The sequence below is a fragment of the Eublepharis macularius genome, chromosome 16, assembly GCF_028583425.1.
Source record: "Eublepharis macularius isolate TG4126 chromosome 16, MPM_Emac_v1.0, whole genome shotgun sequence".
NCBI lineage: Eukaryota > Metazoa > Chordata > Lepidosauria > Squamata > Eublepharidae > Eublepharis > Eublepharis macularius.
In genome coordinates, this window is record NC_072805.1 from 13,725,993 (window position 1) to 13,752,749 (window position 26,757).

At 42.7% G+C, this 26,757-nt stretch overlaps 1 protein-coding gene across 2 annotated transcripts in view; it reads left to right on the forward strand.

Annotated features, from left to right (window-relative positions):
- The window catches only part of GLG1 (golgi glycoprotein 1), a 93,822-nt gene that overhangs the window by 13,348 nt on the left and 53,717 nt on the right, over positions 1–26,757 (forward strand). For both annotated transcript variants that reach the window (XM_055000192.1, XM_055000193.1), the window contains exons 2-3: positions 23,706–23,738; positions 24,409–24,495. In XM_055000192.1, coding sequence (XP_054856167.1) covers positions 23,706–23,738; positions 24,409–24,495 — 120 coding nt within the window. The remainder of the gene's footprint in view (positions 1–23,705; positions 23,739–24,408; positions 24,496–26,757) is intronic.

Here is a 26,757-nt window from a genome sequence, read left to right on the forward strand (position 1 = left end):
TTCTTAAATGTATTTTGGAAGTTTGGATGTTCATTATTAGTTGCTCGTCTCATGAACGTATGTGGACGGAACAGTTAAATTGGAATGGACTACAGATCTCCCAGTAGTATTCTGAGTAGGATCTGTTGACTGCTAAGTGTTGCATTGTGGCCCGAGAAGCCCTATTTACAGTTCTTGTTATTTGTGTTCTCTAAGCAGTCCTGTGCATGATTTCTGCACCTGCTCAGAAGCAGTATGAGGAAATCTTAGAGCATGCCTTGAAAATTTTTCTTTGCTTCTAGGAGTCAGCACAGAAATTTAGGAGCCAGATTTATTTTTTCAGTCTTCAGGTTTGTGTATTTTTATTACAATATTTTATAATACTAGATGTCACAATGAAATCTCTAGGTGCAATGTTGAACTGGCACCTGGGATTTGAGAAGCCTTGCTCTAGCCAATGAATTGGTGTCCATATCCTCTCCCTAGAAGGTAAATTTCTTAAATAGGTAAATTCCCAGGAGTGTGAGTGTGTGAGAGTGCAGTACTGTGTGAGTGAGAGTGAGAAAGAGAACACACCCTTTGCTACATTTTTTTCTGAGTGTGGTGTTTGTAAGAGCTCCAAAAAAATTCTTGGTGTTTTCACTTCTGTAAACTTTAGTCCTCCCCCCGCCCCACTTTATATTTAGGTAGACTTACACTTTGTGTTTTAAGAATATATTGTGTTCAATAGGAAGACTCAGCAGAGTGTTTGCCTGACTGCCAGGTGCTATGTTAGAATTGCTATCTTGCTTGGCTTTTGTAAGGTGCCATTCTGAAATGGCTCAAAAGCTTAAACTCTTGCTTTCTTCAGCAATTTGCAGTGGGGCAGGCATGATAACTTATTGTCTATGAAATTCAAGTGAGCAGATGGTGCCGGAAGATACTGCCGGGATTTTGCTAGAGTGGTTTCAGTCATTAAGCAGTTAGTACAGCTGTTTAACTCATTAGTTAAGGCTCATTAATGGGTAGTCTCTACCTGTTTACAGCATGTTTATTGGAATCTTATGTATTTCCAACTGAATCCGAACAAGGTGCATAAAATCATACTTGCATAGCCGGAACTGAATCGTGAACTGACAGGAAGATGGATTGACAGATGTGTTTTAAGGCTTTGTCTCTGGAGGGAGGAAAATGGGGTAGAGCGGTTTCTATCCCCCACTCCTTTGCTGCAGCTCTGTGGGTTAAGGTAGATAATCACCTCTGCATTTTTGTAACCACAGTGGAAATTGCTGTGGTGATGACTCATCCATGCGCTGCTTTAATTGCAGTTTCTTGGATGCTCTGGCAGTTCTGCTAGTTTTTTTGCCAGGCTGGTTGGAACAGTTAAAAACTGCGTATTCAGGCCCTGAATGATTCTCCTGGAAAGGGGAAGGGAGCAGCACCTCATTTATTGTACTTACACGTTTTCCTTCTTGCAGTTCTGCCGTCACTTCATTCTAGCAAAATCAAAAAGAGTCCAGTATCACCTTTAAGACTAACCAATTTTGACCAGTTTCCTTCCGCCCTCCATGCATCTGACGAAGAGAGCTGTGGTTCTCGAAAGCTTATGCTACAATAAAATTGGTTAGTCTTAAAGGTGCTACTGGACTCTTTTTGATTTTGCTATTACAGACTAACACGGCTAACTCCTCTGGATCTATGACCATGGAAAGCACTTCATTCTAGGGAACCTTCTGTTAGCTCCCTGACTTGGCAGATGTGTCCGGGGGGTAGATATTCACTGACACTTAGAATACTGGGTGAAAGAGTAAAGCTAGATGCCATCTTCGTGTTGATGGCATCCAGCACAACATCAGTCCGCATGCAAATGTGCATTGTAGGACTGAGTGCTGAAGCCTGGGACAAAGAGGGAAGAATCAAACCAGTGCTAGGAGGCAATATCAGACAAAGGCCTCTGTGCCCTGTTGGCCCTCCAGAGTAACTGGTTAGCCGCTGCCTGAGACTTGATGCTGGACTAGATGGACCACTGGTCTGATACAGCAGGGCTCTCCTTATGTTCTAACTTCTTGGGTTCAGCATCGTCATCTTCTAACAACCTGTTACCAGTTTTTCAGTCAGTACACTGCTGATACCTTGTTCTACTTCTCATGCTAGGGAGGTAGTGGTTTTAATAGGCCAGTATCTTGAGGCAGTGATGGTGAACAACTGAAATTTAATCCAGACAAGATGGAATCTGTTGGTTCAGCAGGCTTAGGTTGCAACTTAAGCTGCTGTAGATGGGATTCTGCTCCCCTGAAGACTTGCAGTGGCTTCAGGTTTGCAATGCCTTTTATCCGTTTGGGCTGGTACGCCAGCTGCAGCCGTTCCTGAAGAAGCCTCTCCTGGCTACAGTCGTGCACGCTCTGACCATTTCCAGATTTGGTTGCCACAACATGTTCTACATTGGGCTAGCTTCAAAAAGTCCTCAGAAACTTTAATGGCCTCAAAATGCAGCTGCTCAGGTACTTCCTTGGTTTAGTCTCTTTATTCTCCTACATTACTCTGTCTGTCTGTCGTCTTTGGACTTGTAGCCCTCCCTCCCCCAAGCAGGCTCAGAGCAGGTAACAAGAAGTAATAAAAATCACATCAAAACACATCAAACATATTAAAACCATAAAATTCAGTGCAAGAAGGCAGCTACGTAGCAGCTCGTATATCAAACCCAATCCAATACATTCGTGGGGTGGGAGATGGTATACACGTGAAGAGAGCTGACAGATCATTGAGGGGAGGGGTTACATTTCCCCCTCAGCATCGAACATTGAATTGTCTCCCCCAATGTTATGATTTCTATATAGCGATGGGTATTTTATGTTGTTTGCATTTTGTAATTGAGAGTTTTACATTGGGTCTTCTATACCAAAAACATTATTTATTTTGAGGCAGTTTTATTACTTTCTCTCCCTGTTGGTGACCCAAAGCAGCATGCAGGTATACCTTAGTGTAAATTAATTAAAATGAAGAACACAAAACCTAGGCAGGTTCTGGATCCAGTGCATTGGTTCATTTAGGGGCCATGGGCTGTGAACTTAGCCATGGACTACGAGATAAGCATCCTGACTCTGTGGCTCATGCAAAAAGTCTTGTGCCTGGGCCACTCCCAGACTTTCTACCTGCAGGCAGGAAGGAAAGGCGAGAAGAGGAGGAGAAATGGAAGAGAGGAGAATTATGTAAGCCATCTTGGGTCCCCATTGGAGAGAAATGTAAATACAGTAAATAAAATAAAATTTAAAAAGCTCAGCCTTCATGTTACACAGCTGGTTGCCTTTGTCTCTTGATTTTCCCTCCTGACCAGTAAATTTCTAGTTGCACGTGGTTCTTTAGATCAATTGCATTTGGTTGAAATCTTGCTTATGCAACTTGAGTGAGTGGGTTCTTGTTCTTCATGCCCTCCAGCTACTGAGATGTCTGTCTGTCTGTCTGTCTGTCTGTCTGTCTGTCTGTCTGTCTGTCTGTCTGTCTGTCTGTCTGTCATTTATAGTCTGCCTTTCTCACAGAGTCTCAGGACTGGATTACACAGCGTGAGATTATCACAGTCAGTATCAAGGGCATTTCAGTAAACAATGCCATATGGTAAATAAATGCAAGTTTACAAAGACATAACATTAGCAAAAATCCAGTTCATTTTCTTTCTGATCACTTGGCTGCATGACCTTGGGCTTGGCTTTGACTAAATTGTGTATACTAAGGCAGTGTTTTTCAGCATGCCTGCTTTCCCATCTGGTCTTAACATACCTAAATGCCAAGGGTTTATATGGGGGCAATCTGATCGTATAGGTGATGTGAACCCTTGGCTGTTGCTTAGGGCATCAGGCTTTAAGGGGTGCCAAATTAAATGAAAGTGAATTTCTTCTCTATGTAAAAAAACCCCCAAAACTTTATTTTTACATTGTTCATTTGAATGCCAAGATATGAATCGCCTTTTAGACTTCTCATTATTCTTTATACTGGGGCTGGAAAATTGGAGCAAGTCATAGTTTGCTTAGGCCCCCCCAAAATCCTTGTACTGGCCCTGGATGTGTGTCTGCTGTTGAAGTGGAAGCACAGGACTGTGGTCTAGGGTGTGCCTAAGAAATGAAATGTTTATTTTGAAAATGCCTATGCTGCTTCTTTGGGAAGCTTCAGTGAGTGAAGGTGCAGGGGTGACAGGTGGGAAATACAGTCTAGAGGAAACTTTAGCTGGGTCTTCACTTCAATCCTTTTCTTCCTCCTCTTCCCTAGATTATACAGCTCAAATCTATAACAGAAGGTATTGATGGGTTAACAGCATGCAAGAATCTTTTAAAAAGTTTAGCTTGCTGCAATTTGGTTTTCAGGTATGCCAAAGGTTTTATTTTTATCTCTCTATAGTAAAGAATGATCTTGAATTCAGTCCAAGCAACATCTTTAATACTAGTTTGAGCTTCTACCTATTGTCAGCAATTTTGCATATGAATTTTGGCTGTATTTTGCAGAGTCAGTTTTCCTTCTCTGTTCTTCTCTTTCCATACATTTAGCAAGATGGTTTAAAGCATTTTTGGAAGCTAGTTACAACTTTCAGTTTAATTCTGTCAAGCCTATAATTTGTTTAGTTAATGCAGACAGATTAGCTGCAAGTCCCCAGGAAGTATTTAGGGTTCCAGTACCTGCCTGCTAATTGTCCTCTAAGGGACACATATGGGGGATGGTGCAGAATTTGCAGTATGCCAAGCTCCAGACTCCACTTCAAATAACTTGGCAGAGCACATGCTTTCTGTTCTCCCTGTTGGCTGTGCATCAGGCTGCAGCTGTGTCTCTGGGTTGCCTAATAATTGCTTTAGATCACAGTACGAGGTAGAACTCGCCACCTGCGCCTTGATCCAGTTGCCTACATGTAGAGACTGATATCCGTGACCCCCCCCCCCCAGTGCATGGGTGCGCAAATGCAGGCACTGTGCTCTGGTCTGTTTCTCTTTCATAATATAAAAAATTATTGAAGAGGTTTGGGTGAGGAGGGGGGCTCAGCAAGTAACTTCAGAGTCCCTGTGAATAGGAGCACTTTTGCCAAGCCAATTTGATAGAACTAGTGCAGTGGTACTTGCTCAGTGGCTCATGGAGAGCCACTTTAGCAGTTACCATCAAACAAAAGCACCACATGACTACTGTGTGGCTTGTGCACCAGTTGACAAACACACACCTTCAATAATACAGAGTATAGTCATTAATATGTAACTGTAACCTTCTAAATTGCCTAAGTACCTCTGAGCATGTAGGGTTCTCTCTCTCTCTCTCTCACACACACACACCAGTTCTAAACCCTAGTCAGCCCTTGTGGATGTGGAGTGACGGGAAGGACTGCCCATGCTGTCTTCAGCACAAGGCACAGCAGCTCAAGCAAAAGAGAAAGATGGCCAAGGCGACTGAAGAAGAGCAAGCTGGCCCCAGAGGAGGGGAATCAAAACCATCATCACTACCACACCGTGGCCAACTTCCTCTTTTCCTTGGAGGCTGTCCCCCAGGGTGGTTGTGCCCTCTGTGGCCAGCTTGCCCTCTTCCCAGCAGCCACCTGGGTGCTGAGATAAGAATACAGAGGCTGCAGAGAAGGGTGGAAGGTTGTTGGAAAAGATGGGCCCTTCACCACCCACACTGGCTTTGAAGCCTGTAGCAGCCCCCTTAAGCAGCTCTTTCAAGGTGAGAACCTTCTGCCAGTCGCAGGTTCTGCCAAGCACGGCTTTCCTGGAAATGGGGAGGGGACATTGGGGAACAGTTCCTGGGAGAACCACCAGTGGCATGTCGAAGAGCCATATGTGGTTCCCAAGCCACTGGGTGAGTTTTAGTTCATTAGTGGTGGAGGGGGTGTTACGATTATTAAGAGCTGCGATGGTCAGCTGAAATGGATGGAGGGAAGAGGCAGTTGCCAGGTGGTTTCCTATGGGCCTTTCCCCCTGTGTGTCAGTGGAAAAAGTGAAAATATCTTAAATATTTTTTTAGTTAAATGTTTATTAAAGCAGGTTTTAAAAATACTGTGTTAGCTGTTTGGCCTCACAATATTTATTACATTACAGAGATGCTGACAAACACTGTGTGTGTGTGTGTGTGTGAGAGAGAGAGAACTTTTAATGTTCCTGCTTCTCAGGGAAAGTGCCTGGAAAAAGTTAATTACAGTTTTGAAACTGCCCAGTTTAACTGGAAAACCATTCATGAAGGTGCTAATTTATGGAACAATACATTTATAGAAATGAAACACTTTCTATATGGAAAAATATTGGTGGAAAATTATTTGGAAAAATTTGTACTGTACATCACTTATAATGCTATTTGTGTTCATATGCCAGTAACATAAATTCAGATCTGTTAAGAAAATATATATTACACATTTTATTTTTCTCAAAGTTCCCATTGTTAATCAAAATGCATTTTCCATTACTTAAAATTTCCAGAAATTGTATGTTCCCAAGACAATTGCGCTTTTTCTGTTGTTGTTGCTTGACAGGCAGACCTGTGGTTCTGCTGAAAGAGAACGTTCAGTTTAAGTCTGTGCTTCTTTCCATCATCTTCACTTTGTGATGCAAATAGAATATGGTGGGGATGATGTGCGGGAGAGAGACCCTGGAAAAATTAACTGTAACCTTTTAAATTGACTTGGCTGTTGGGTTGCCAACTGCAGCCATTGTAGTCAGCCACCCTTAAGACTTCTAAGGAAAATGGTCCAGACCCTTGCATCTTTCCTGACCTCCCTACCTTCTTGCCTGTCATCAACTTTGAGCTGCTGTCTGCCCCCCTGTTGAAGAGCAGTAGTGTGACAGACTTCCCTTTGGTTTGCTCTGCCCGACGTCATTCTCTTCTGCTTCACTGAATAAAATAGCAGCATTTCTGGGGCATCTAGGGTGGGGCAGCAAAGCCATTGCTTTTCTTGCAGCGCATCCTTAGCGGCGCACCTCTGGGTGACCTGCAGTGCTCGTTCACTCAGCTTAGTGGTGTGGGCTTCTGTACTTCTCTGCTCTCACAGATGCGGAGTTTTTGGTTAGCATACACTCAGTTGCAGATCATTGGGCTGTCTTGTTAATGTCCTTGGGCGAGCAGCAGTCAGAACAACTATATATTGCCGTTGTTCTTTTGCTCGATCTCAGAAATGCAGTTTTATTCTTTTAGTGTTGCGATCTGCATTGTAAGTTTTCAAACATAAATGGAGAATATAGCTATCTTATGTAAACTGGGTATACTGATCTAGGTTTCAGATGCTGCCCTGCACTGTTTGAATGTCCCCTATGGGGAAATCGTCCCCTGGATATGTACAAGAAAGGCCAGTGAAAGAAGAGTATGACATGAATTGTGTTTAACTGTTTTATTGTATTTATGAAATGTGAGTCTTGCAGAATTAGAGAGAGAGAGAGAGAGATCTGTGTCAGCAGCCTCTCCCGGGCAAACTTTTCCTTCTACTCTGTGTTCCGGTCTATAGCTTTGCTCATGAATGTAGTTTACAAAACAGCTCCCTGCAGCAGGGGGAAGAGAGCAGGTTCACAATGTTCCTCTCAAGACCATTGTTCCATGACTCCAGCCAAACTGCTTGGGTCATTGATCTTATATCACTGGGAGTTTTCTTCTCTGCCATTTTGTTTAATGCGAAGTCTGCGGGAGATGTTTGGCTGCATCAGCCATTGCCCTTGCTCCTCTCCGGAGGGAGGCCACTGGCTTGAATCATATGTGTCAGTCCAGCCATGAATTGCCTCCTGAAAACAGGCGGTGTGCTCCTGTGCTTCAACAATCTTCCTCACTTCTTAGCTCAGAGGAACCCAAGTGCTGGGATATCTGAATTAGGCAAATTGTATGGCTGGATCCAGCCGGCCTTTCCATTCAATTTTGCCCAGTTCTTCTGCTTACTACAGCCACTGTCCCACATTACTTTTGCATGTGCATGTCCCATGATCTCCAGCATAGTTCCCCCCCTCCTTTGATGTTCAAAGGGAACCCCTTCATTTTCTCAAAAGCAGAAAATCTGTTAGAATCCAACCCATAGTAAATGCAGAACCTTAGTTTCCAACTCCATTTTGGAGGCATATGTTATAGATTGTTTGAGCCAGGCAGCCAAGGAGGGAATTGGATCATGAGGGTGAAGTTTGTTTGACAGCCAAAACATGGTAAGGTTGATGTGAACTGGATCACACTCCATAACCATCTAGGGGACACTGAAATTTATGGCTTAGAATGTTGTTTTTTCCACCCCCTTCTGTTTTTGCTTAAGCAGTACCGCACAGTCTTGATTGCCATAAAGGCAGTGGGGCTAGCAAGCTGACTGCATTTTTGCTGGAATTTACAAGGAAATCCTCTGTGGCCTGTTCTCGTTATTGAATATAATCTTTATGCAATCCAGAGTATCCTCATTATCTAGATCAATTTTTTCCCAGAGTTTTGATTCTTGGGACACAGGCTTCACCCCACTTCTGGATTAAAAAGTTTGAGGCTATACTGTATTTTCTCATTTCTCGGACAACGGGCAGACATTTTTTGCAAGTATGGTGGAAAGCCCAGGTAATACTGCTTTCTCTTTGCCTACTTAGATCAAGATTCAAGGATGGGACAGTGCTTGTTGGGCAATGGTGAGGCAGCAAGGGGTTTCCCCACAGCTGTTGGCTATAGTGCATATCTACTCGGTTGAGAATATCTCAGTATCTATATGTTAGTAGAAGGAACGGGGTGTGGTGAAAATTGCATGGACTCTGAAGGTCATAAAGTTGTATTGAGGCATCTTATTTCATTTGTACCTCACTTTTCTCTCCCATGGGGTCACAAAAGGGTTTGCAACATTCTCGCCTTCTCCATTACAACAACCTTGTGAAGTAGGATAGAATGAGACTTTGTGACTCTCCCAAGGACACCCAGCAAGTTTCTATGGCAGTGTGTGGATTCACACATGGTCTCCCAGATCTTAGTGTGCCCCCTAGCCACTAAGCAGCTAGAAAATTGCTTCTGTTGTTGGGAGAAAGGACCCCAGTCAAATAACCGATTTAGGTCAGTATTGGGCTATATTACCCAAAACTAACATGCTGCCTTTGGAGGCCTTTATTGTGGGGCCTCTTCACAAATGTCAAAGTGTGTTCATCACCACAATCCTGTTGGTAGATCTCCCCCCCCCCCAGCAATTAGGTTTGAATCCCTCTTGCTGGTGATACTGCCTGAAGGAATTGCAAGGCATAGGTGGCATTTTGAACACATCCACTGAGCTGTTAAGGCAGGCCAGTATGGAGTCGTCTCGTCATGATCTCACTTGGGCAAACTATTCAAATGAAAAGCTAGGCAAAAGGCCAGCGGTTTGTTTGTAAACTTAAAATAGTCCCCCTCCCCCACTAGTTGCTCTTAAGTTTCTAGGCTAGCTTCTACAGCTTTTGGAATCAGCACCTACTTTGTAATGCAGCAGTATTGCATGAGTACTTGTTTGATAGCTGAGAGGAAAAACCCAGATGTTTGTACGAGAATGGATGGAGAGGTTTAAAGATAATGGTTTGGACTGAGTGATACACAAACAGAAGAAGAAATATACTTAGCATGGTTCTGCCTGGGGAAGGGATTGCACAACTTCTTGTGCAACCTATTCCATTGACCCTCGAAGTCAGCCTTCGGCTGTGCTCTTAGGGAAGATTGCCCTGTGATGGTCTGACCTATCATTGTACTGCCACAGTACAGCTCTGTGAAGGGCTACTCATGAGCAGGGGAGAGAATTTCCAGGGCTTTAGTTGATGGCCTAAAGAAAGGCAACGGTCTCCTCCCTCTGGCATATTATACCTCCGCGAATTTTGAGAATGAAGAGGCTGCTGGGCTCACTTCCTGAAAACACAGGATTGGTTGCACAATATCTTGTGCAACCAGCAATACAAGTCTTGGATACAATAAGCCAGACTTAGCGCAAGGGGCTATTGTGGTTTATTTCCTGTGTTGGGCCAATCCATTCTGTCAGCCTTAATGTGGGCATACTACAGATGCATGTTTTCTAATTCTACAGTCCCCGTCCTATTGCATTGTTCATTGGATGACTTTTGCATTGTTTTTAATATTTCGTAACATGCCTGGTGTTTCAGCGAGAAAGGTGGGCTATAAAATAAATGAAACGGGATCATACAGTCAAAGGTTGCTTTGTTTATCTAATGTTTATATGCGACTTCCAAAAGAAAATGAAGCACTTCTATCATCATTATCGTTATCATTAGAACTATCTGAAACACAATCAACAATAAGAAGAGGTCACATGTTATTGATTGGCTTTGCTAAGGTGATACAGGTTTCCGCCAGAGACCAAAGTATCAACCAGATATCGGCGTAATATGTACGCTGTTCCTAGTAGCCCCGTCTTTTGCCGTTCTGTAGGTATTATGTCAGAAAGCTGCAGTTTTTCCATATGAGTTGCAAAGTTTTTCGAGATGGTTCCATGTGCCCCGATGACAACGAGGACTACTGTTGCATTCTTCTTCCATAGTAGGGTGGTTTCTATTGCCAGATCTCTATAGTTAATCATTTTTTCTTGTTCTTTTTCTTCGACTCTGGCATCCCCAGGAATTGCAATGTCGATTATCCAGACTTTTAGATTTTCCACGACTGTTATGTCCGGTGTATTATCTTCAAGGTGCCGATCAGTTTGAATTCTGAAATTCCAAAAGATCTTGACTTGTTCATTTTCTAGCACCTTTTCCACCTGATGTTCCCATGCATTCTTTGATACTGGCAAGTTATACTTTTTACACAATGACCAATGAATCCTCTTTGCAACCCTGTCAGGTCTAGCTTTGTAGTCCGTCTGTGCAGTTTTGTTGCATTCAGAGATAAGATAGGACACAGTTTCATCTTTTTCCTGGCAAAGTCGACATTTTGGATTTTCACTGATTTTCTGAATTTTGGCGTTCATAACATTTGTTTGCAATGCTTCTTCTTGTTGTTGTTGTTGTTAATGTCATTTATAGTCAGCCTTTCTCACTGAGACTCAAGGCGGATTACACAGTGTGAGATTAGTACAGTCAATTTCAAGGACATGTCCATAAGCCATGCCATAGAGTAAATAAACACAATTTTACAAAGACATAGCATTAGTAAGAATCCAATACAGAGTTGAAGAAATGCTGAAACAGAGCGTGAGCAATTCTACGGCTGACAGACCACATGAAGCACAAGTAGCTCATAGGAGAGCCTCGCTGTACAATACAAAAGCCTTTTTGAATAATTCAGTTTTGCATTGTTTGCGGAAAGCTAGGAGAGTGGGGGCTCTCCTGACCTCCTCAGGCAGACCATTCCACAGGGTAGGGGCCACCACAGAGAGAGCCCATGTACAGGCTGCTGTTGATTTTGCCCATGTGCAGGGTGGCCGTGGAGGAACATCGGGAGGGAGGTGGTCCTGTAGGTACGCCGGGCCAAGGCCATGAAGAGCTTTGTATGTAATAACTAATAACTTGAACTGAGCATGGTAGCTGATAGATAGCCAATGAAGTGACTGCAAAATGGGGGTGATGTTCTTGCTCCTGCTTGCTCCTGATAGCAGTCGTGCTGCAGCATTTTGCACCAATTGGAGTCTCCTAGTTAATTTGGATGGGAGACCTATGTATAGTGCATTACAATAGTCAAGTCTTAATGTTACCATAGCATGGCTCCAGGTGGCCAGGTCAGCCATGCCGAGGTAAGAAGCCATCTTCCAGGCTACAGTGAGGTTGTAAAAGGCTTTTTTTTTGCAGCTGTCTTCTTGTTCTAGAAGTAACACTGGATCCAATATAACCCCTAGGCTCTTATAAAGAAAGCACTTCCTGTTGATGATTTCAGGTGGGTAGATTGGAGCAGCAAAATAAAACACGAGCCCAGTGGCACCTTAAATTAAAGAAATGTATTGTGGCAGTAGCATTTGAGTCATCTAATGGATGCATTGGAGGAAAGGAGGTCTGACTCACAAAATCTTCTATGGAATACATTTTCTTAGTCTTTAGGTGCCACTGAACTCCTGCTTTATGTAAAAAATGAGGCCGTTAACACAGGTTCATGATTAAAGAAACAAAAATTAGGAAAGGGAAATGTAACATAAAATGTCTGTTTAGGGTTTGGGGGGGGCATATGCCAGTGGATATTACTCTGTGGGTTCAGATGAAATGCATCTTGAGGAAAGTCCTCACACTTATATCATTTTGCAGAATATTAAAGGGGGTTAGAATTGCAATATAACAGGACAGTTCATGAGTTCTCTTTTATAATGAAATAGAATTGCAGTCCATTGGACGTATCACCTTCCTTTTACTGCATTTGTAACCTCCTTGTTGCATTATGGTATACCATGGCTTAGATTGCTTGATTGCATTGCTTTCCAGTTCTGTAATCCTAGCCCTACTGCATTGTTCATTGGATATTTTATGCTATCTGAATATTTTTTTAACGTGCCTTGAGACTTAGCAAGAAAGGTGGGCTATAAATGAAGTAAAGTAAAATAAAATCAGTTAGCATCAGAGCATACCCAAGGAGGGGCTCCATCTAAATCAAGTGGTGGAAGAGCATGAATGGAGCAATGGAATTTGAGCTAAGCTAACTGCTCAGCATATGGTTCAGGCTGCCTTAAGATGTGAAGGCCTGGGGGGTGGATGGGTGGGAAACTGCCAGAAAAATTCTGTGGCCTTCTTTCAGGATTTCAAATGGAAAAACTGAAATTTGGAAAACAGTGTAAACTATCTCTGATGCATTTTTTTTTAGGAATGACTAAAACTTTCAGTGTGTATCTGTTCAAATGTTCTATGAGGTGTTTATTTTTTTAAATGTGACTAGTTTTGTCCACAGGCAATGTAACATACTTTGTATGTGATAATACACTATTGAAGAGGTGAACCAGTTTAACTCTGTATATAGTCTTGATTCGGTGACCATAAAGACTAGTGTAAAGTTCACACAATTTTTGTTAACAAGCTATTTAAGCTCTCTGATTTGACCTTTATTTTTCCTGCTTCTCAGATGGCATTAACTAAGTTAAACGTGCTCAAGGTACCATAGGATACAGCACTTTACAGCTTATTTTTCTGGGTCTTTAGGTAATTTTCAGTTCAATAGTGTACTAAACAGGACAAAAATAAAGTTTTGATTGATGCATTTTATGTTCTTAAATCAGTAACAAGTTTTGGGTATGATAAAGTGTTGCATACATATTCATTTTCCCCAGTGCTTCTCCTGCCCCCCCCCCCGCTGCCGCCCCCCCCCCCCCCGGTGAGAAAAAACTAGGACAGATATGTATGTATGTTCCAGGGATTTGAAATTGCTGGAAAACTCATCTCAAAGTCGATGCATTGGATAGGACAGCTGTACACAGTTCTCACTTGTTCTGCAAGCATTTATAAATTTATCCCTATCATCAAGGAACATGGAAGCAAGGCAGCTTGCTCTAAATGAGATTTTAAAATGTCACTGAAACTGACCATTTATATTAATTGTGCAATGAAAGTATTTCATATTTATTTACAGCTATGCACCGATTTGATTTAGTGTACTATATTAGGCTGAGATTATATCCTGTCAGAAACCTCACTTAGGAACCCATTTGCGAGTCTGGGAATCTTCTCCACTGAAACAGAAATCATGGAACACTACCAGTGGACCGTCTAGAATTCTTGTGTTTAGGAAATTACCTTCTTTCTTCTGCCTTTTCTCCCTAATAAGACGGAAGTAATGCTGGTTGAAAAAGCAGAGATCTTGAAGGACTCTGCTTCTGATCTTATCTGGCCACCTGGATTCATGGCACAGTACTATCAAGACTAGACTTCTGTAATGCACTCTATATAGGTCTCCCCTCAAAGTTGACTTGGAGACTCCAGCTAGTGCAGAACTCTGTAGCTCGTTTACTCTCAGGAGCTAGATGGAGCATGCATATCACTCCCATTCTGCAGTCACACCATTGGCTTCCCATCAGCTGCCAGGCTTAATTCAAGGTTACGACTGTCACATTCAAATCCCTTCATGGCTTCAGCCCTGCATATCTGTGTAGCCGTCTCCACCATGGCAGCTTTGCTCATCTGGACAGGATATTTGCAGATAATGCCTTGCAATGGGGCAAAATCAACAGCTTGCCCACACATGTGCTTTCTCTGTAGTAGTCCCTGTTTTATGGAGTGGCCTGCCTGAGGAGGTCAGGAAAGCTCCCACTCTCCTGGCTTTCTGCAAACTATGCAAAACTGAATTACTCAGGAGGACTCTCTACCCAGATTATAGGGCTCTGTTGTAAGACGTAGCTCAGAGCGATGCATTGGTAGGAACAGGGACTACACACTACTACACTGTTGGGTACTGTCTGCTGATATAGACATGCGCCTGCTAGGGAGTTTCTACATCTAAACATGCCGTTTAAATTAGTTATGCTTTGTTTCAGAAAGATTTAATCTCTGTGCTCAACGTTGTTTTCCGGATTTTTTGCTACCATACCCTGTTGTAGCTCTTTCACTGAATGTTGTTTCACTGTTGTTAGGCTTTACTTAGTGACCGACCTAGCTGTTGATTATATTGTATTTTCACTTGCACTGTGTAATCTGCATTGAATCTCAGTGAGAAAGGCAGACTGTAGATAAAGAAGTAAAATATTAAAGGAACTGCTGGCTTGTTATACATCTGGGTTAAAGAATGCTCCCCGCTCAAAAACAATTGGAGCGGTGACCCATAGAGTGGCTTTAAGGCATCCCTGGTAAAGCAGCAAGTTGTCTTTACGAGCTTGGAAGGAATACTGAGAACGGGATAGAATGAAATCAGAAATTAAGTTTTGAGGTGGATGATACAATATCTGGGCTGGAAAACTGACAAACTCAAGCAGTTGAAATAATTCTCAACATGGCCCCCTCTGTGAATACCTCAGTCTGTGGATCAGGTCCATGTAGAAAGAAGGGGCATTTTCTTCAAACTTGGGGGACTCTCCAGGTTTGCAGAAAAATGAAATTTCAAGAAAGTTGAGGTGGTGATAAATTTTCCCCAGAACAGTGGGATGTTGTTTGTGCACGTGCAGGGAACTCTTTGCCGCTGGCCCAGTGGCATCTGTCCTCCTTGCTGCACATGGGAGACCTTGGTTAAGGGCGAGCTGCTGCTGTGTGGTGGGGAGGGCAGGAGTCACCTCCCTACTGCCACTGCTGTCTGGTGGGGTGGGCAAAACAGTGCTGGAAGGGAGAAGCACCGAGTGGGCAGCCAGATGGGAAGATCCAGGAGTCCCTGCCACGCAACCACTGAGTGAGTCAGTCAGAGGAGGCAGCAGTGGCATGGCTGGTGGGTGGCCAACCAGCCAGCGTGCAGCAGTGGGATGGGCAGGCTCTGTTAGCGTGTGGGCTAAGTGAAGGCAACAGGGCCCAAGAGGAGGAGGGGAAAGGCAAAAGATGGGAGGTATCCAGGCGGGAAAGGATGTATGCTTGGGGGCAGCCTTGGTCTGATTGCCGATATGTGGCTCTGGCAGCGGATTGTAAATAGTTTAAAAGGAATTGTGATTGAGAAAAACTTTTAGTAGGACATGCTAGTGTTGGGCGGGTTCTTGCCTTGACCAGTGCTAATATAACAAAATCAAAAAGAGTCCAGTAGCACCTTTAAGACTAACCAATTTTATTGTAGCATAAGCTTTCGAGAATCAAGTTCTCTTCGTCAGATGCATGATACAAACTGGTCAAATACAGAAGAGGAGGGGAGAGAAGGGGACATATATCAGAAGGGGACAAGATGCAATTAGCGGGGAGGCAACCAAAACATTCCTTTGCTAGGAAACGTAAACATCTCCTTTTGGTGTGGAGTCAGTTTGCCATGTTAGTTTGCAGCAGTAAAAGCATCCAATTCCTATGTAGTATAAGCCTTCGATAACCACAGCTCTCCCTGCCAGATGCATCTGACAAAGAGAACTGTGGTTCCCAAAAGCCCATACCAGGCGCCACTGGGCTCCCCCAGACCACGCTGCTGTAAAGGAAATCTGTTACCTGTGATAATGTGATAACCATTCATAGTCTCTATTCAGTCCCAGCTTGACAGAGTCAAATTTGCATATGAATTCCAATTCAGCTGGAACCACTACTATACTTAAGATTCCTGGATGACATCTTCATCATTTGGACCCTTGGGAAGGAAGCCCTTGAGAGATTTCATCAGGACTTCAATAACTTTCACCCTACTATCAACCTAAGCCTGGACCACTCTACACAACAGGACACCACTGTACAACTACATAATGGACGAATAAATACCACCTTATACCGGAAACCAACAGACCGATACTCATATCTACATGCCTCCAGCTTCCACCCTAAACATACCACTTGGTCTATTGTCTACAGCCAAGCCTTACGTTACAACCGTATCTGCTCCAATGCTCTCGACCGAGACTCACACTTAAGAGATTTACAACAAGCATTTTTGAGACTACAGTACCCACCAAATGAAGTGAAGAAACAAATCAACAGGGCCAGACTAGTACCCAGAAACAGTCTGCTCCAGGACAAACCTAAAGGAACTAACAACAGAACACCACTGGTTGTCACCTATAGCTCCCAGCTCAAACCCATCCAACGTATCATCAGTGAGCTACAACCCATCCTGGAAAATGATACCTCTCTCTCAGAAGTCCTGGGTGGAAGACCTTTCCTTGCTTACAGACAGCCCCCCAATCTTAAACGACTTCTCACTTACAATCATGAATCGGCCAGCAGAGTCACCAGCACAGGTACCAGGCCCTGCAAGAGACCCAGATGCCAGCTCTGCCCCTATATCTACCCAGGGAATACAATTACAGGACCCAATGGCATCAACTACACTGTCTCTGGCTCTTACAGCTGCTCATCCTCCAATCTGATATATGCCCTCATGTGCCAACAATGTCCTTTTGCTCTGTACATTGGACAAACCAGCCAACCTCTACGCAAAAGAATAAATGGACACAAATCTGACATTAGAAATGGAAAACGTCCAAAAACCAGTGGGAGAACACTTCAGTCTACCAGGACATTCCACCAAAGACTTAAAGGTCGCTGTGGTTCAACAGAAACCTTTCAAAAACAAAATCCAACGGGAGGCTGCTGAATTGGAATTCATATGCAAATTTGACTCTGTCAAGCTGGGACTGAATAGAGACTATGAATGGTTATCACATTATCACAGGTAACAGATTCCCTTTATGGAGGCGTGGTCTGGGGGAGCCCAGTGATGCCTGGTGTGGGCTTTCGGGGATCACAGTTCTCTTTGTCAGATGCAGTTGGCAGGGAGAGCTGTGGTCATCGAAGGCTTATACTACATAGGAATTGGATACTTTCACTGCTACAAATGAATACGGCAAACTGACTGCACACCAAAAGGAGATGTTTACATTTCCAAGCAAAGGAATGTTTTGACTGCCTCCACGCTAATTGCATTCTGTCTCCTTGTGATATATGTCCCCTTCTTTCTCCCCTCTCATCCCTCCTCTTCTGTATTTGACCAGTTCGGATCAGGCATCTGATGAAGAGAACTTGATTCTCGAAAGCTTATGCTACAATAAAATTGGTTAGTCTTAAAGGTGCTATTGGACTCTTTTTGATTTTGCTACTACAGACTAACACGGCTAACTCCTCTGGATCTGTTTTTGAAAGGTTTCTGTTGAACCACAGCGACCTTTAATATAACAGGTTCCCTTTGTGGCTAAAGGAACACAGCTTAATTGCTGAGAGGCCTTAATTAACAACCTGAAGGCCAGACAAGGAATGATGCACGGCTTACATTTGAGATTGTGCACTCTGTGGCGATGAGTGATTGCTAGGCATTGTTATCCTGTCTTTGAAACAGGCAGAAAGTGCTGTTTACTTGCTTGTTGTGATATGTGGGGTGTGACATGGAATGCTGCCTCCTACTCATCTTGCTTGAAGGCTGCCCTCTTTTTTGGACTGGTTTGATCATGTCCATGCTTGACTGGTAATGTGCTGTGCATGGGGACTGCTCTTGAAGACAAATGGATAACTTAGACTGCTGGAATATGCAGCTGCCCTCCAGTTGTGTTGTGTTGGGTTTTGTGTCACTATATTAAGCTGGCTACTTCTAAATTGAGATGTAAAATTTCCAGGAATTTTGAAGCCATGGAAACACCTAGTTCTTTTTCCTCTTTTTTCCCTGGGAGAAAACCTCAGAAATTTTGAGAAAAAAATGAAATATATACAGTACTTGTCATCCTATGTAACCTAAACTAACTGCCTTAACATAAAATGTATCATTTATAACTTACTTTGCACATACAATTACAATATTTGACATATTTATGGAATTTAAAAGTTATAAATACCTACTGGGTAATTCTATGTTGTCATGTCAGTCCTAAAATTGCTTATGCTCCGTTTTAGCATTTCTTCAACTCTGTTTTGTTTTTTTGCTAATGTTATATTTTTGTAAACTTGCATTTATTTACCCTATGGTATTGTTTATTGAAATGTCCTTGATATTGACTGCACTAATCTCACACTATGGCCGTTTCCAGATGGCTTACCTGCCTCTGGAACGTCGCGCCATCTTGCGGGGAAAACGCGATATTTCGCGTTTTCCCCGCAAGATGGCGCGACGTTCCGGAGGCAGGTAAGCCATCTGGAAACGGCCCATGTAATCCACACTAATCTCACACTATGTAATCACACTGTGTAATCAGTGAGAAAGATGGACGATAAATGACATAAAAATAAATAAATACATAAAATATTTCATAGGAGTGTTTTCAGAACTCCTCTAAATTTCCAATTTTTCTGTTGGAAGAATTGAAGCAAATCGTCAGAAAAAAGCAAACACCTCTTTCCCCCCTGAATTTTTCCATTTTTTTTAAACCAGGCCTTCACATCTCTATTTCTGAATGAAATTCTGTGTTGCTGTTAACATTTTAAAGCTCTACAATGACTGGGATTTTCATACTTAATAGTCAACGCAAGGTTTATTGGTTGTACTTTCTGTTTAGTATGTGGTATCATAGGTAGCTGTATCTATCCAGTTAGGGAGCTTATTTTCTGGAATGGGCCCTTGGAAGGGATGCGAGAAGCTGTCTAAACGTGCATTCTTGCTTTTTTGGCAAGTTTTCAGAGGAATTTTTGTTGTTGTTTATGACAGGGCTGTTGAGTTGTGTTTTAATTGGTGGTGTGTTTAATAGATGCTATGATTTTGTTGAGTTGGTGTTTGATACTGTAAAGAACTTTGAATATTGGAGAGGCAGTATAGACTTTTAAAATGAGTTAATGATATTAAGAGTTCAAACACTTCATTTTGAGCTAAGAAATATTTTTTAAAATTGCCATTAAAAACACAAACATTCCATTTTAATCCCTCTTTTAAAAAAGTATACATATAAATCCCTCAAGCAGTTCCTTAGGGCTACAAACATTAGTTGTAAAACCTGGCTTTAACTTGTTGTAGCCATCTTATCAGAGGAGTCACAAGAAGGAATATTTACACTGTTGGTATAGTTGTACACCACTCGATTCAGTGCACTTAAGATGGTGATAAATCCAATAAATGGCTGGTCTGTGTAATTTGTGAATATTTCTATTCTTGTGTCTGTTTTCTTCCACCTAAACAAGGACCATTTTGGCTTGAAACATGTTATTGCAGATTGGCATGGCTGCCAGTTTATTCCAGTGCACCACGAAGATTCCCTGACTTGTATTCTTTGTGCTCTCATATTTAAATTCTTTAACATTTAACTTTTTTTGAAATCTTGCAATGGCAGAACTCAAATAATAATCTAAAATGAATCCACAGTCAAGGTAGGATTAGTTTTCCTTGCTGCCATATTGCAAAACTGTTCTCCAGCTACTGTTCTCTACTAGAAAGATATCATTTGTGATTTTTTTCTTGCTCAGAGGAACTAGGGTGTAACCAGATCCCCCAAGGCACCAGTGTCTATCTACTTGCCCGCCAGCATTGAACACACAGATGCTTGTGAATAAAAGCCTTTATAAGCATGGCCTGAAACATCTTTTTCTTCACCCACTTGTTTCTATATTATAACTTCCAGCCTGAAGAAGGGCTTTGTAGAACTTGAAAGATTGCACACCATTTTGTGTCAATTTGTGTAGTCCCAGCAATGTGGGTTTTCTGGGAATATCTGAATTGTAAAATGTTCTAGAAAATTTTTGAATTCAAATTTAAATAAATTAAATATCTAAATAATGTTAGCAAAAGAAGGCAAATACACCCTGTGTAAGCCCTGGACAGAGTACAAGCACTAGGGGTTGTCCCTGCTTCTTATCCCACATTTAGGCCGTATAACTTGATTGATTTGCAGCACAACAGCCCTGATAACAATAGATAAACAGACTACATTTACATATTTATTTGTTATTTATCGGCCTGCCTTTCTCGCTGAGACTCAAAGGCAGATTACACAGTATAGGTCAATGTGATGAACGGCTGGCACGTCTAGCAAACAATTCAGTGGGGTCTGGGACTGCAGCAACTTGAAAACAAACATGGAACTGCACACCTTTATGAAACATTGCAGGAACAAAACCTAAGTAATTTGACATGAACATACTGAATGACACGTTTACAATTGTGAAATGGAAAAAATTTCATGGAAAAATATAGCATTGGAAAACATTCTGGAAAAATGTCCATTCTACATCACTGGTCGGTCCTAATGAAAGGTATTACATAGATTGTGGCTTGGATTCTGAATAACGATCTAGTTTTGAGTGTCTGTGCCAGCAGTAGCCACAAAAATGTTTTACACTTGCTTTCATGTAGAATGTAGTGATATGAAAGGGTATTTTAGGAGCCTTGGAAGCACACTTTAGCCATCTGTCAGACTAAATCATCCATATGGGCGAAACTTGAAAAATTCTAGGTGCCTGGTCTCCCACAGTGCAGTCCTGAGCAGAGTTGCACACTTCTCAGCCCTTTGATGTAGAATGGGATTACTCTGTTAAGGATTGCATTTCTGGGCACATAAACTGTTGGTGCTGGTAAATGCTCCCCCCCCCTCCACATTTGTCAAGAATGAGTGACTAAATAGAAATACCAATACCTTGGTCAAATGCTTAGGGTACATGAATGCTACACGTGGCATTTACCTAAATACATTATACTGATGTAAAAAAGATAACTTGGCAGTATATGCTAGGAGATGAGAAGAAGCATAACTGGTCATGTTACATTGCTTCCCAGCTTTTAGAGAAAAGTAAAACTAGTCAGTAGGATTGTCATGATTTAAAGCAGCATTCATTTTGATCGCATTTCTTTCTTTTTTTTGGAAAAAAAAACAGCCGTGCTAAATATGCCTGTGGAGAATGGTATTGAAAGAAGTTAGTTGTTAAGAATCCCACATCCTGTTTGTTGAGATGTGTCGTTCCTTGAAAGGCTATATAAAGCTTCTATCCCTCTGCTCCCCCAGTGTTAACTTTAGAAACCTGAAACAAAATGGGCATGAAGCTTTCTCTTTCTTTCCCCACAGCCGTAGCCAGCCAGTGCAGGAAAACAGTGCGGAGGAGCTTTTTGTCTACCTCTCACTGTCGATGCATAATGTAGATGGAGAATGTTTCCTGATCAGGTGGGGCTAGTGGTAAACATGGACACAATGGGGTCATGCGCTGGAGCATAAAACCCAGAACATCACCCTGTGTGTTTTCGTCAGGCTTTGTAACTCCCCCGTCCAGTGGAAAGTGCTTCCTTATGACTGAAGTACTTCTAAAGGTATATTTGCAAGGGTTACTGTGTTCTGAGATGAGATGGCTGATTCTTGCCCACTTGGCAAACACAGAAATTGCATTGGGTGCTTCACAAGAGGTAGCACATGTTGGTGAATGGTGTAGAGAGGGGGAAAGTCAGTCAGAGCCTGGAACTTGGCTGCAAAAGGGTGGGGAAGCAAGCAGCAAGTTGTAGCAATTCATCTAGAGGAACATGGGAAGAAGGCCTCACCAGATTATGCATTGCTGCTTCCATTGCGTATTGTGGCATCTGTCTTGTGGAGTATTTATTTACTTTGTTTTGTGCTCCATGTTTCTCCACGATGGGACTCAAATTAGCTTACATTATTCTCCTGTCCTCCATTTTATCCTCACAGCAACCCTGTGAGGTGTGGAAGCTAGCGTGTGGTGCAGTGGCTAGCGTGATAGACTAGGATCCTGGCGACCCAGGTTTGATTCCCTGCTGCGCTGTGTAATGTTGCTGGGTGACTTTGGGCCGGTTACAGACTCTCAGCCTAACCCACCTCACTGTGTTTGTGAAGAAAAAAGGGAGGAGAGGAGAATGACGTAAGCTGCTTTGAGTCCCCGCTAGGGAGAAAGTGGCATATAAATGAAATTTTAAAAAATCCAAAGTAGGTTAGGCAGCGAGGGCGTGACTGGCACAAGGTCACCCAGCAGGCTTCTATGGCAGAGTGAGGAGATTGAACCTGTGTCTCCCAGATCATAGTCTGACACTCTAACCATTGCAGCACGCTGCTGGGGTATTCATGATGCAGAGATGTCCCATTCACCTGCTCGCTTTAAGCAAGATACCAAATGTGCTGTTTGATTAAATGCTTTAAAGCTGGAATCCGAGGAGGGGCAGGGAGAGGAGCAGTCTGCCAGAATTACATGGTGGGTCATAATCAAGGATATGGCACGAGGGCAAGGAAGCCTAAGGCCACCAGCTGCCTCTACCAACCTGGCTGAGATCTGCTGGCAGCAGAAAAGGGAACGTAGAGCCCTGTATTAATAATGATGATGTTAATAAGTGGGGGCAGTTCATAGCACCACCTTTATATAAGACTTTGCAGGAATTTCATAAATGGGAAAAAGAGATCCCTTCCCAAAGCAGCTTATATGTCTAAGGGAAAAGGGCAGGGATGTAAGCAAACACAGCTATGCATACTTACACATGGCTCATTTATATATTCTACCCCTTCCCCCCCAAAAACCTCTTTCCTAAGGTAGCTTAATTTTTTAAAAAAACACCCTAAGGATTTTAATGCAAAATAATCCCAAGTGAGTTTTCTTGCCTTCTGCAGCCGATGCCTTACCCCTCTCCCCACTATAGTACAGATATCTGTGTGACTTCTAGGTCTTTTTTTCTGGGAAAAAAGGTGGTGGAACTCAAGACCGCACAATGACATCACTTTGGGTCAGCTGGAACAAGGGGGAAGTTTTTTGAAGTTTAAATTGCCCTCATTGAAAATGGTCACATGGCCAGTGGCCCCAACCCCTGAACGCCAGACAGAGGGGAGTTTATATTGCTTTAAACTCCCCTCTGTCTGGAGATCAGGGGGCGGGGCCACCAGCCATGTGACCATTTTCAAGAGGTGCCGGAACTCCATTCCACTGTGTTCCTGCTGAAAAAAAGCCCTGGTGACTTCCCATCTTTGTGATCCCCCTCCCATATATCTTTTTGAGGCAGGAAAAAAATCCACTTCTAGTGCTCCTCTTTTTGTGACATGTGGATGGGAGAAAATGTTGTATGTCCTTCAATCTAGGGAGGCCTAGGAGGTCCTCGAATCTCCTTGAATGAAATCCTCTTGGCCTTTGAATGCTTTCCAGATTTCTAGTGTTTCTGTGTATATCTCTTGAAATGTCTCCCTTGGAGAAACAACGGGACTAAGCATTCCACAAAGCTCCTAACCAAGGCTAGTCCTTTGATAACTGATTATTAGGTAGATCTATGTTTAGTATGTAGGCTAGTAAACTTTGTAGATGTATTTGCAAAGCTGTTAATAATTTTCATTGTTCTGAAACAATGACAAGGGCCTTCTTTGTAGAAGGAAGGCAGTGTGTCCTGACCTGTCTGAATTAATGTAACCTTTTTTCTTTCTTTCCCAGACGGACAATGAAATTTCATCAGACTGCAACCATGTAAGTGTTTTCCTTTTTCTCATCATTTTGATGCTTTTTTCTTACAGGACCCCTGTGATTTTGAATTTCTCCTCTTAACAAAGGGTGTGTGGGTGTGGGTGTGGGTGTGTGTGGGTGTGTGTGTGTGGGTGTGTGGGTGTGTGGGTGTGTGGGTGTCTCAAATTCAGAGTTGCTTTTTATCAGACTAGGCAAAAGAATCCTGGATTTCTGGTCTTTTTCTTAAGTTTTAGGTGTTACATGTGAATTGGCATGCATTATTTGATTCAACCAAAGGGCTCCAGCAATGAGAATGTTGCTATTCCATCCTCATATATGTTGCTGTAAATTGAGTTGACCATAAAATATATAGACAGCAGACTGCTGAACTCTGCCCCATGGGAGCTGACCCCCCCCCTCACAAAACTGTTCTGCTTTTACAGTGCTGTTGACCATCTGGGACGGTGTTGATAGGCAGGTGGGCTCCATGCATACATTGCTGAATTCCTGTGCAAAGCTTATTTTGACCAGCATATTGTTTTGTACCGATGTAAATCAGATTTTGAGATATACAGAGTTCTCCCAGTTCACTGTAAAAGATTAAGATAGTTTGTGTGTTAAGTTGAAAACTTGTTCGGTGCATGAAAGACTTTTTGTTGGTATTTAATCTTGTTTATCCTTACTTTCTCTTTAGCTATTATGGAATTATAAGTTTAACCTGACTACAGACCCAAAATTCGAATCGGTGGCCAGAGAGGTCTGCAAGTCTACTATATCAGAGGTAAGGCAGATAGAGGGAGGCACTCTTATTTCCACCCAAGTAAACATGAAGGCAGTGAATGGGCTTTAAATTCTCTAAATATCAGTTAACAGCCACAGTCTGTGAGATTTTTCTTTTGTTCTCATCTAAGGTTTTTTCCATTTTCATTCATGGAATAAGTGTACCATATTAATACCCTGCTAACTACACCCTCTAATGTATGCTTTGTTCTTGCCACTGTAAGAGCTATATACATCAGAAAGAGTTACAGTCTTCTATGACTAAGGGTGTGCACCAAAACAAATTTGGGATTCCCGCTTCAGATATACCCGAAGTGGGAAAAAGCTTCATAAACACCCGAAACAGCAAGCCGCTTTGGATTCGGGTATTTAAATCACTTCAGTATGCTCTGTAAAGATTTGGAGCATACGGAAGTGAGGGGGGAAGCCAGGCAGCTGATCCAAGGGGAGGGTAGCAATGCTTTTTTCCTGTTGCTGCGAAGCGGCAGGAAAAGGGCATTCCCCCCCCCCCTTGGATCAGCAGCCTGGCCAGGCAGCTGATCCAAGAGGAGGGTAGCTCCTTTCCACACCGTTTTGGAGCGATGGAAAGGAACATTTAAATGTTCTTTCCCTGTCGCTGTGAAGCGGCAGGAAAAGGGCATTCCCTTTCCCTTGGATCAGCTGCCTGGCCAGTTAGCTGATCCAAGGGGAGGGTAGCAATGCTCTTTCCCTGTTGCTGCAAAGCAGCAGAGAAAGGGCATTCCCTCCCCTTGATCAGCTGCTTGGAAGGGATTTCCCCGCCAAACAACTGATCCCGGCGTTTAAATGCCCCTTTCTGTGCCGCTTTGCAGCTGCCTGGAAAGTGGCATTTAAACCTCAGCTGGCTTGGATCAGCTGCTTGGCGGGGATTTCCCTGCCAAACAGCTGATCTCGGGGTTTAAAGTTCCTTTTTCCTGCTGTTTCGCAGTGGCACGGAAAGGGGCATTTAAACCCCTTGTCCTGAAGCGATACAAATCGCTTTGGGAAGCTTTGATTTGGAAATCCCAAATCGTTACGAATCGGAAACCCGACTTGCACACCCCTATCTGTGAGTCTTAAGATAATGAAATTCCGTGATGGAATGGCTCACCCACCGTGTCACCATTCACAATAAGACGTGATGGTCAAGGAGCAGATGAGGAAGTCCTCAGAGCTATAATTCTGACCATTGCAGTAGTTTTACCAGTGAGCTTAAGCAAACTTTGGGAGGCATAAGCCTCCAGAAATGGAATTGTGTACAGAAATACCAAGTGTATCTTCATTGGAATAATTAGCCTTTGGCAGTGATAGGGAAAACAACGCACTGTTGAAAAATCAAGAACTGCAGAATTGCTAGAAAGTATGATTATCTCAGAGTGGCTTACTGTAACCTGGGAAAATTGGGTGTTGGTTACCACAATTAAAATTAAGAATTTACTGTAGATTTTATATGGTTCTATTTCTTATAGAATCAATTGATAATAGAAAGTGCCATCAAGTTGCAGCTAACTTGTTGTAACCCCTGCTGGGGTTTTCAAGGCAAGAGACTAACAGAGGTAGTTTGCTGGTGTCTGTCTCTGCAAGCCTTGTCTTCTTTGGAGGTCTCCCATCCAGTTAAAAACCAAGGTCAACCCTCCTTAGCTTTGGAGATCTGATGAGATCAGGCTTACTTGGACTATCCAGGCCAGGGCTTGTAATCAGTTACTGATGTTGATATTCTTAGTTTGAATGTTGCAGGGTTTAGGAAAATTTCTAAAATTGCTAGCGTCCCATGAAAACTTCTGCTACCCAAATGGTGTCTAGTGTCATAATGGTGTGTACAACGTACTTATCTGAGCCATTACTATAGCATAATATGTTGCTACATTCTAGTGTGAAAATGGGGAATGGAGTATTTACTTGAAGTGCCTCAGCCATTGATGAATCATAATTATACAAAACAATTACTGCAAATGTTTGCCTTTGGGTCATTAGCACCCTAAGATGAATCTTCCAGTAATGTGCGTGTTCTAAATATGGCTCCTCTGAGGCTGTTGCGAGCATTTTTCTTCCAAGAGCAAATCAGCACTCCCTGTTCAGTTCCTTTTCTTCTGCATCAAGGCAATATCTGCATTAGCATCAGAAGTTTAAATTGCACCGCACGTGTCAACTTTTGTTTTTTCTTTCTATCATCTGGGGAGAGGGAACTATTTTGTGAGACTTTGGCAGTAACAGTTGTGAGCCTTACAAGTTGGGCAGGGGCACAACTCAGTGGCAGAGCATCTGC